The sequence below is a fragment of the Armigeres subalbatus genome, chromosome 2 (genome assembly GCF_024139115.2).
Source record: "Armigeres subalbatus isolate Guangzhou_Male chromosome 2, GZ_Asu_2, whole genome shotgun sequence".
NCBI lineage: Eukaryota > Metazoa > Arthropoda > Insecta > Diptera > Culicidae > Armigeres > Armigeres subalbatus.
In genome coordinates, this window is record NC_085140.1 from 282902955 (window position 1) to 282913681 (window position 10727).

Here is a 10727-nt window from a genome sequence, read left to right on the forward strand (position 1 = left end):
CTGACCAGCATCATTTATCGCTATCAATTCTGACCTTTCTCCATGAAAAGAAACACCATTCAGACGGCATCCTTCAAAGTCTGCTCAAATTGCTTTAATTCGATTTGAAGAGGCAAATCTAATCGGAACACTTTGTTGGCGCATTGTTGACCGCTTTCCTAGATTCTGTAAATCAAAATCTGCTGGTTTCGGCTATCAATGTCATGGCGTCTCCTTGAAATGATGGTCGCAAACCGGACCACACACACTCCCAGACAGTTCGGCGAGCGTCTCAATCATTGGGAAAGGTCCATTAGAGGAGCAGCCTCGGAGGGGTCGCGACAATTCACACCACCGACCGCATTCTGATTGCCGCGACAAATTTCAGCTCCCGAATTGAAGGTTAAGTTACTAAATTGAATTGGATGGAGAATCTTGGTGGATTGATGTATGTCCGATAGGATTTGAAAAAAAAAACATTGTTTCGTGGGGTTCGTTCTCCCGCTATTGATTGCCGGGGGAAAGTTTTCCCAGCTCGCCAACTTTGTTTAGCGAGAGAGTTGATGATTGCCGTCCAATCAGCGGCACGAAAGGCACACTGAAGCAAAGAATGCGATTGGTTGCAGCGCTGCTGGGGGTGGAGCCATTGCGTACTATGAGCATTCAATGCAACCCTCGCCGGTGTTCGAAAACTGTTCTACAAGCTCTGTACTGGGCAAAACGGTTGACGATGATGATCATCATGATTTCATGCTTTATGCTCTCTCTCGCGACTTGTGCTGGTGGGAGAATGTTTAGTCGGCATAGCATAGGGGGAGAGTATGTTGAAAGTAGTTTTCAGGATGTGGAATCAGTTTTCGTTGCGCAGTATTCTAGATCGGACGTGTTGGAAGCGCGTGCTCTTATCGTGGATTATGTGCAACAAATGAAAAAAAGAATCAAAGTGGTGGACAGGATAACATGTGAAAAAGAATGATATTGCAAAAGACTTTGATGTTTACAAAACAAGCGAGCAGAGAAGTGATGAAACGAATGCAGTGAAGATAAACAACTGGAGCATAGTAATTTGTAGCTAGAGTGGAATGAAGATTGGAAGCTGTCAACCCTGAAGAACGAAATAAGTTTGTGCTGTGTATTGAGCAAACATTTGATTCAAGTGACAGACGAAGGCAGCGGCAGTGCTTCGATCGTTGAATCGAATTAAATATTTAAATTGAATTAAACTCTGATGAACTGAACAGTGTGTATAGAATAGAGAATCGTGGAGATATACTAATTGATATTGAACTAATTAAAACTTAAAAATGGTGATAGTGTAAGTATCTGATCACTTATAAGATTTTAAAATTAATTCCTGATTCGAAGATTGAAACTGAAAGTAAATTTGGAAAATAGTTAGACAATTTTTGAACATGCTTAGCAATTGGACACATTAATTTCTAAATTCGCCTTCAAGTATAGAAATTTATCATCACAAATAAATGAAAAATACTAAAGTTTATGAGTCAGGTGACTGCTTTAATTGAAGTCGATTGAAATTGTTTTGTATACTTTCTCGGTGAAAATTATAGAAATTCACAGTTTTTCTTAAACATATTTCATTTTAATCAATTTAGAAACGAAAGAGCATTTATTTCTATAATTTAATTCCGTTTAGTTCTTGCATATGTGCCTATTAGTTGGTATTTTTTCATATTGGAAACAAGGCTTAAAATATATTGAAATATATTATTAGAGTTTTCAGTTTTATCTAAAATGTGCTGTTTATTGATTGATGAGCAGATTGTTGATAACTATTTGGAAACCGATTGACATTATTGTTGCTTAACAGCGTTCAACAATTTCCTTAGTCAATAACAATCTAAAGAATTGTTCACGGTTTTATAGGGTAATCAGACTACAATAAAGAGTATGTTGATACGAAACACCATATCTGCTTATTATTATTATTCTGCTTATTCTTAAGGCTCTATATTCCAACTGGAACTTGGTCTGCTTTACAACTTCTATTAGCATTTCGTCAGGCAATTGGAAGCTTTTCTGTGCCCGTCATTGCATGGGGATATATTTGTGCGGCAAGTAAAATGGATACACGATGCCCAGGGAATCGAGAATGTTTCACACTCGAAAATATCCTAGACCGGGCCGAGAATCGAACTCGCCAGCTCCGGATTGGCAATCCTACACCTTTGCTTGCAAGACTAACTGGAGACCCCTTTTTAATAGCCTCGTTATTGACAAACAATACATTTATGAATACACTTTTTCAACATGCCATCAATTTGTTAAACATTCGTTGAGTAACCGCATTTTTTAATTTAAAAATAAATGAATGACTGAATGACTAACAAAATTCTCTTTCGCTAGTGGTGATACATCAAACCAGCAGAGATAACATTTTTTTACAATTTTGTATAAAACCCTACCATCATCTGTACAAAACTTCAGCATATACAAACATTTTAGATCCTTATAAAATAATCACAGCTGTCCAATGAGCAGCTCGAAGCAGGACGAAGAACGAGCAGGACGGGAAAAACTTCGAACTACTTCGAGCTGCCCATTAGACAGCATGAATGTAAGCTTTTTTTTTGCAGGTTTTGTATGAAAAACTTGCCACACACTAAGATTTTCTTTCTTGAGCTTGGCAAAATCGGGCACCGCTGTAGCTCAGTAAATTTCAGAACTGAAATTCAGCAGAAAACTTGGTTTATTACTGATTTTCGGCAACATATTTACCGTATCTCAGCAACTGGACTCACTTTTACTGAGTTCTCGGCAAAAATCATGTTGGCTGAAACTCGGCGGCGGTGATACCGGCGAAAAAAAAATAGTGTGCATATTGTTTATTCTTATACAATATTTGTACAGCAATCTAATAAAATTGTATATGCCCAGTTTTTTTTTTCAAATTTTAGTTTGTAGGCTCTTACACTGAATTTGATAAAATTCAACATCCGTTAGTTCATTGTAGATTTATTGTTTATATGATCCACCTGGAAGCAAGAGAATCAAAAACAAATTATGCATTCAAACTTCATATTAATTAGATCATAATGAAACATTTGGAATCATTATGAAATGAATAATTACAGGAAAGATGCTTCAAACATCAGTTGGTACGCGCGCTCTAAATTTGTGAACAATCAATTATGATTTTTCAAAATCTGTTTTATCTGAAGTATATTTGGCAATTGCGTTTAATTCCGAGATTCGATGAAAATCTGATATTCTGATTTTCCTTCGGCAGGTATTAAATCCTATCAACGATTAAGTCAGGAACCCTTAATAATAGAAATAAGCAGAATTGTTTTTTTTATATTTTGATTCTTTTGAAAATGCTTCTCCGGCCCACTCGCAGAAGCTTTTTTTTACTCTTTATAAATGTGAATTTTTAAATTTTAAGTTCTTCACTCGGTCTTTCCGGGACCAAGTGAAGAACTTAAAATTTAAAAATTCACACTTATAAAGAGTAAAAAAAAATTCTCCGGGTAGGTCATTCATTGTGTTGATATATTGTAAGGAAGTGACGTCCTTAAATACTAATACTCTATGTCATATTCTCTGTTCACTTTATAGGCAATCGAACATCATCACTTCCAACCGCATTGGTCTTGACTGGGACATCAACGATCCCAACGTTCCGCTGGTGGGCGAAGTTGACCTGGATGAGTTCAACGAATGGAGTGACGGGCACTGTCGCTACATCTACCGCGTTATGGACGAGATGGCCAAGCGTCATTCCTCCGGCTGGGCTATGCGAAATACCAACAACCACAATGTCAGTATTTTGAAGAAAAGCTGCCTGGGAGTGCTGGTTTGCTCGGCAAGATGTATCCTACCGAATGGGGATAAGATACACTTACGCCCCGCAATTTGTGACAAAGCTCGCCGGAAACAGCAGGGAAAATCGTGCCCCAATCGACTTTGCGTCGGAGGTATACTGGAGATTCAACCTTGCAGGGGCCACTGTGGCTATCCGGTTACACATTTCTGGCGGCACACACCCAATGCTATCTTCTTTCAAGCCAAAGGAGTGCATGACCATCCAAAGCCGGAATCTAAATCATCCGGAGAAACTCGAAAAATTCTGGGCATCGGCCGACGGGAACGTGTGCTCAAGGCAATTCAAACAAAAGTTTCAAAGGTACGTTACTTTCGCCCATGTGAATGTTTCCGATTTTTCAATCATTTTTGCTCTTTCAGATCACAAACGCAAAGCAAACCAAAAAGATCACCAAACAAATGCTGGATATTGGCAAAACAACACCAATTAACAACTTGAACCGACTGAGCTCGGAGTCTGCCTACAATCTAGCATTCCCTAACAACTACAAATCGAGCAATCAATGCAACTACTCATCTACTCCAAGCAGCCAATCAACGCATGTCCATCAGAGTACTCAAGACTATAATCAAACATACTACTATGACAACGCTAGCTTCATTCACCCGGAGGAGATTTTCCAGCTAGACCAGCCCATTCGACCAATAAACAAGTACCCAAGCAGCTCGACCACAAGCCTCCACAGCATTGGCAGCTCGCCGCCCACCGTTCTAGACATGGAAAGCGGCAATATCTACAAGAACAGCTTCTCCAGTTCAAACTATGGCACTCGTTACTTCGACTGCATAAAGTACGAAACGAGTAGCAACGATACGGATACCGCAAGTCTCACCAGCGGGTCCAGCGTGTTCGACGACTTCTCGTATTACTCAAGCCCCCAAATTGATTACAGCAGCATCAACACGCCACCTAACAACAACAATAATGGTAACCTCCCCAACATGAACAAGATGAACCTGCGTCTATGCGACGATATCAATTCGTTCTTTATTGGCCAACCGAATTGCGTGACGCAAAGTAAGCATCAGCCGCTCCCCGAGGGCGGGGACTCCCCAACCGAGAACAATCAACTCAATGGGTATTGCTACGAAAATTACAGCAATTCAGCGTCACCGCATGCGGCAGCAACGATAGCGTTGCTGCCGTACGGCGGCACCGATGGCTATGGTAACGAAGCGGCTTCTAGCGGAGATGCCCTCGTTCCGAATAACGTCACCACGACGCTGGCGGAGCAAACGGCACTTGGCGTTGATGGTTGGTGGAACGGTAATTACCCTGCGTCGTCGTCGTCACATTCACAACCGGGCTGGAATCAGATCGATACCGCCGGCAATGGTAGCCAGCAGCAGTACTATCTGATGGAGCAAACTGACTATTTGAGCTAAATGGTAGGTGGAGACTGTGTAATACAAGGGTGATTAAGGCTTGACAAATTATTGTTGACTTGAGCTGGAATTGAGAGGGACTGTTTAGTTTGTTGTCGGGATAGGGAAGCTCATTTACAGCTAATTAAACCATTGAAACTTATCGTAGGTCTCATTAAGTTTCATCGAAGATTAATCAAATGTACCAGTGTAGCAAGACTTACCTTTTACTTTACAAATATATTGAGATATTATTTTTGTCTCGTCTCTGTACTGATGGTAATTGTAATTATCCGTAATAGGACAAAGTGAGAATGTTTTCATATGTAATTAGCGGTTATGATACACGTGTTTTGTTAAAACAATTCTAGTCATATGTATTTTAATAGCAAATAAAATGTCTGAAATCAAAATTAAGTAATGTTTGTGTTTTCTACTCGGATTATGACTTTTTTCTCTTTATTTCTGTTACCTATCTGGATACTTGATTAAGTACAGCATCGATACACCTATGCCTGGCATACTGTAGAACTCCAGAATCGTCGGTCTTGGGCGATGTTCCTCTAGTTTCCCCGAACGTTTAGGGTCCGCTTCCATCGCGTACCACTAGCGTGCATTCGCATCAGTGTCTTGAAATACTTTGCGATGCCATTCCTTTTCAGGATAGCAGCGTTTCTGTTTTTCTTTTCGGTGAGACCAAAAAGCAAGCGTTTTTCAGGTCAAGGGAGAAACTATTTTCATTGGAACATAACAGCCTATAAAAAAGGGGGCCAGCATCATTTTTGCTCCATTCCATCACCACATTCTGTTTGATACAGTCGCCAGCGAAAGAGCTGCCGGTGGGACTGCGAATGCATGAAAGAAAAGGACACATTTTTTTCGTTCTATTTTATTTCGATCGCTCAGAGTTCATAGTTAAGGCCGATGAGATAGTCACGCGACGCGTAGGGCTATCACTGGCCCAAATAAAATATGGAAATTCATAAGTTACGCCTTATGAAACATCAAAAGTTCATCTCATAATCGCTTCATAAGGCGTTTATAAAATTCATAATCATTAATATTAATTACATACATTTACCTTATGAATTCCAATACTATTCATTATGAATAAAAATCATAAGGTAATCTTATGGAGCAAAATGTCATTTCATATGTTCATCCCCGTTCATCCACCGGAAAAATATTACGTGATTGTTTTGTTTTGCACCCCAACCGAAAAACTCTTCGACAAGTTTTTGTAAATTAATCCCTTCATATTGGGATCTAAGCAAGCATCAAAATAGCTCTCTGCGATCTTCTGCGATGTACCAGGAAACAGGCGAAACGGCCGTAGCAAGGTGATGTGAGGAACCGGCATCGGTTGTGGGAAGCGTGTTGTCATCAGCGCGTAACAATGGATTCTGTGATGTAGCAAGTTCAGGAATTATGAGCGGAGTTTGCAGGTCTATTAGCAGCAATGTAAGTTCCCAAAAAAATACAATTGGAATTTTACTTTCTCAACACTGCTATAATTTTTGGTAAAATTTATAAATAAATTGGAGATTAAATTATATTTGTTATATTATATTTATTGGATGATATTTTTAATGCAAGTATATTTATTTCAGCACTTGAATCATTTCTGAAGACAACGGAATGTTTTCTAGGCGCTCAACCGGTGTCAGCCGAAGCTAATGAGGGTGCAGCCAGGAAACGTGCCAAGATGTGTCCGGACTCCGGAGAAGAAAACTTGAGCGATTGACTTGATGGAAATTTGAGCAATTGGTTCCTTCTTTGGGACAGGATGCGCGGTATTCGGAAGAATATAAGGAGAACATGACCAAGTGTCTGAAATCGTTGAAGCAAATACGTGTATCATGACCTGGAGCTGAAAAGGATCCGCTGCCCAAATGAGTTCCGGGCTTATGGGGTGGTGATAAATTTGAAGGATGAGAACTTCCGGTGGGAGTTGTGCCAAAGAATTTTTTGATCGATAAAGCTTGTATTCGCGTTCCAGAGTAATGGCTATATACATGTATCTTCCGCTTAGTTCGAGAACTTACATGAACACTTGCATTCTGTTATCGGTACTTTAATCAAACCGTGTGTCTTAGAAACCATGTTGAACACCTGCTAGCTTCTCATTGGAGCACTTGATCGATTTATTGGCCTTTGAAGACACTGAAGCTGCTGCCTCGTTTCTATACGAGCGGTAGCGTTGGAAAAGCCATTTGCGATGAACTTGAGAAAAGTCAATTCTGGACGATCACTAACTCAAAACCAGTTTCACTAAATTCATGAAACTTCCAAGAAGATTTGCTTCCATTAGACATTCCACAAGGAACCGCAGAGGATTCATTTAGGGATTCCGAAGGGAATGTTGTGGGCCCTCCTTAGCCGTGCGGTAAGACGCGCGGCTACAAAGCAAGACCATGCTGAGGGTGGCTGGATTCGATTCCCGGTGCCGGTCTAGGCAATTTTCGGATTGGAAATTGTCTCGACTTCCCTGGGCATAAAAGTATCATCGTGTTAGCCTCATGATATACGAATGCAGAAATGGTAACTTGGATTAGAAACCTCGCAGTTAATAACTGTGGAATTGCTTAATGAACACTAAGCTGCGAGGCGGCTCTGTCCCAGTGTGGGATGTAATGCCAATAAGAAGAAGAAGAAGGGAATGTTTTAGGGATTCCAAAGAGAATCTCTGTAGGGATTCCAAAGGAAATCTCTTCAGGAATTCCAAAGGGAATCTTTTTAGGGATTCCAAACGGAATCACTTTAGAGATTCCAAAAGGAATCTCTCTAGGGACCACAAAAAAATCCAAAAGAAATCCCCTTAGACATACCAAAGCAAATTTCTATAGGGATTCCAAAGGAAATCTCTTTAGGGATTCCAAAGGGAATCTCTTCAGGGATTCCGAAGCGAGTCTCTCTGCGGATGTCAAAGTGAATCTCTTTAGGGATACCAAAGTGAATTTATTGAGGGATTCCAAAAGAAAATCTCATCAAGGATTCCTATGGGAATTTCTCTATAGATTCCAAAGGGAATCTCATTAGAGATGCCAAAGGGAATCTCTTCAGGGATTCTAAAAAGAAACTTTTTTGGGATTCCAAAAGAAATCTTTTTAAGGATTCCAAAAGAAATTTCTTCAGGGGTTCGAAAAGAAATCTCTTTAAGGATTCCAAAGGGAGAATCTCTTTAGGGATTCCAATGGAAATATTTTCAGGGATTCCGAAGCGAATATCTCTAGGGATGTCGAAGTGATTCTTTTTAGGGATTCCAAAGGGAATTTCTTTAGGGGTTCCAAAGGGAATTTCTATAGAGATTTCAAATAGAATCTCTTTAAGGATTCCAAAGAGAATCTCTTCAGGGATTCCAAAAAAATCTCTTTAGGGATTCCAAAAGAATCTCTTTAGGGATTCCAAAAGGAATCTCTTTGGGAATGCCAAATGGATTCCTTTTAGGGATTCCAAAGGAAATATCTTCAGGATTTCCAGGATTCCAAACTCTTTAGGGATTCTTAAGGGAAACTCTTTAGGGATGCCAAAAGGAATCTCTTTAGAGATTCCAAAGGGAATATCTTTAGGGATTCCAAAGGGAATATCTTTAGGGATTCCAAAGTAAATCTCTTCAGGGATTCCAATCTCTTTAGGAATCTCCTTAGGGATTTCAAAGGGAATCTCATTAGGGATTCCGAGGGAAATCTTTTCAGGGATTCCAAAGGAAATAACTAGCGATTCCAAGGAATCGTCCAGGGATTTCCAGAGGAATCTTCCAGGGATTCCTAAAGAAATCCTCCTGGAATTCTCAACGAAATCTTCCAGGGGTTCCCAGAAGAATCCTCCAGGGATTCCCAAAAGATCAAGCAACAACATTAACTGATAATTGCAGGCGCAATTATTAAACAAATAGCAAATAGCGCCGTTAGAGAAAGCTTCATTAAATAAGAAACTAGTGTAAGAGATTCTGATTATTTAATATTATTAATTGAGAAAAAATAGAAAAACTCCATGCGAATCGACACACGAAACATTGCACCAACAGTTGCTCAAAATTTTCTACTTTGAAATGAAATGGAAGCAACGAGCACGTAAAAAAGATCAGCAAATCTAAGTGGTGGATAATTCGTGGAAAAGGAGAAGCGACGTGATAAAACTCATTTTGTGGAACTAATGTTATTTACATTTACATGAGTTGAAATTTAAATTTTATTAACTTTATAAACAATTATTGTCAAAATAAAACTCTTACTGTTTCTCCAATCAAATAACTTAATTTAATTTCTGATGTTTCCAAGAAAATACATATATTTAACATGAACATATCATACTCCAATCTTAGGAGCTCCATTAGATAAACTTATGAAATTTCATAAGGCTACTCTATGGATTTCAATGGCAGTAATATGAACCTAAACATTCATTCGTTCTGCTTCATCCAGGAGTTCATCCCATTTCATAAGGCTAACTTATGATTTTCAAACTGATTCCTTGTGGCTAAATTTCATAAGGCAAGTTAATGAACATCGAAAGGTTTTTTACGGCAGTGTATGCGAATGCGGTGCGGAATGTGAAGCGTTTGCGTTCAAGCGTTAATGCGTTCAAGTTCAAGCGTTCAAGCGTTAATGTTTGTTCAAGCGTTAATGCAAAACGCATGATGAGACGCGTAAGATGCATGTAGCCGGCAGCAGCGTCAAACCATTCCGTTAAGTGCTTTCGCGCGCGTGCATGCACAATTTTCGGTTCGATTTTTTTTCACGCGGAAGAAAACAAGAAAAAATGGAAATCGCTGCGGGATGCATTTGGCAAGGCGCTAAAATAAGTTCCTGAAAGCAACATGGAGATGAAGCACCGTTAGACTACGAAGCTTACTCCACCTGGCCGTTTTTCTATTCGTTGCTTTTTCGTAAAAGATCAAGTTTAAACCCCGAAAATCCGGAGGAAACTTGCGGGTGGCAGACGCTGCAACGGTCGACAACGAGGGTCTGCACAAAGGTGAGCCGAAAATGAGTGGAAGTTATCAAAATGACGTAGTAGACGTCTGAAATATAGATAGTAGATTCTATAGATAGTAGAATCTATAGATGAGCGAAAGCATGGCTGAGTCGATTTTTTTGACCGTGCACACGCGCATATGACGTCACAGCCCTTAACATTTCCATTGAAATCGTGACGTCATGCTCGTTTGGAGACACGTTTGACAGTTCGTTTGGAGACAGAGGATTTATCTTCGCTCATCTATATATTCCACTATCTATAGTAGATTCTATAGATGAGCGAAAGCATGGCTGAGTCGATTTTTTTGACCGTGCACGCGCGCATATGACGTCACAGCCCTTAACATTTCCATTGAAATCGTGACGCCATGCTCGTTTGGAGACACGTTTGACAGATCGTTTGGAGACAGAGGATTTATCTTCGCTCATCTATATATTCCACTATCTATAGTCTGAAACACACAACATCGAAAGCACCGATGAGACTTTCCAGCTGCCTCTACGCAAATATGGAAAGAGAGGAAGAGCACAACAGCGATGACAGTCAAATCTCCATGA

The 10727-nt window shown here is 39.9% G+C and overlaps 1 protein-coding gene across 1 annotated transcript; it reads left to right on the plus strand.

The window, feature by feature from the left end:
- Positions 1-850: 850 nt before the first annotated feature.
- Positions 851-5607, plus strand: LOC134216448 (transcription factor glial cells missing-like). The gene is made up of 3 exons (XM_062695333.1): positions 851-1294; positions 3559-4126; positions 4186-5607. Exons 1-3 carry the CDS (start codon positions 1284-1286, stop codon positions 5209-5211), a joined length of 1605 nt encoding a protein of 534 aa, XP_062551317.1. The 5' UTR covers positions 851-1283; the 3' UTR covers positions 5212-5607.
- Positions 5608-10727: the final 5120 nt, after the last annotated feature.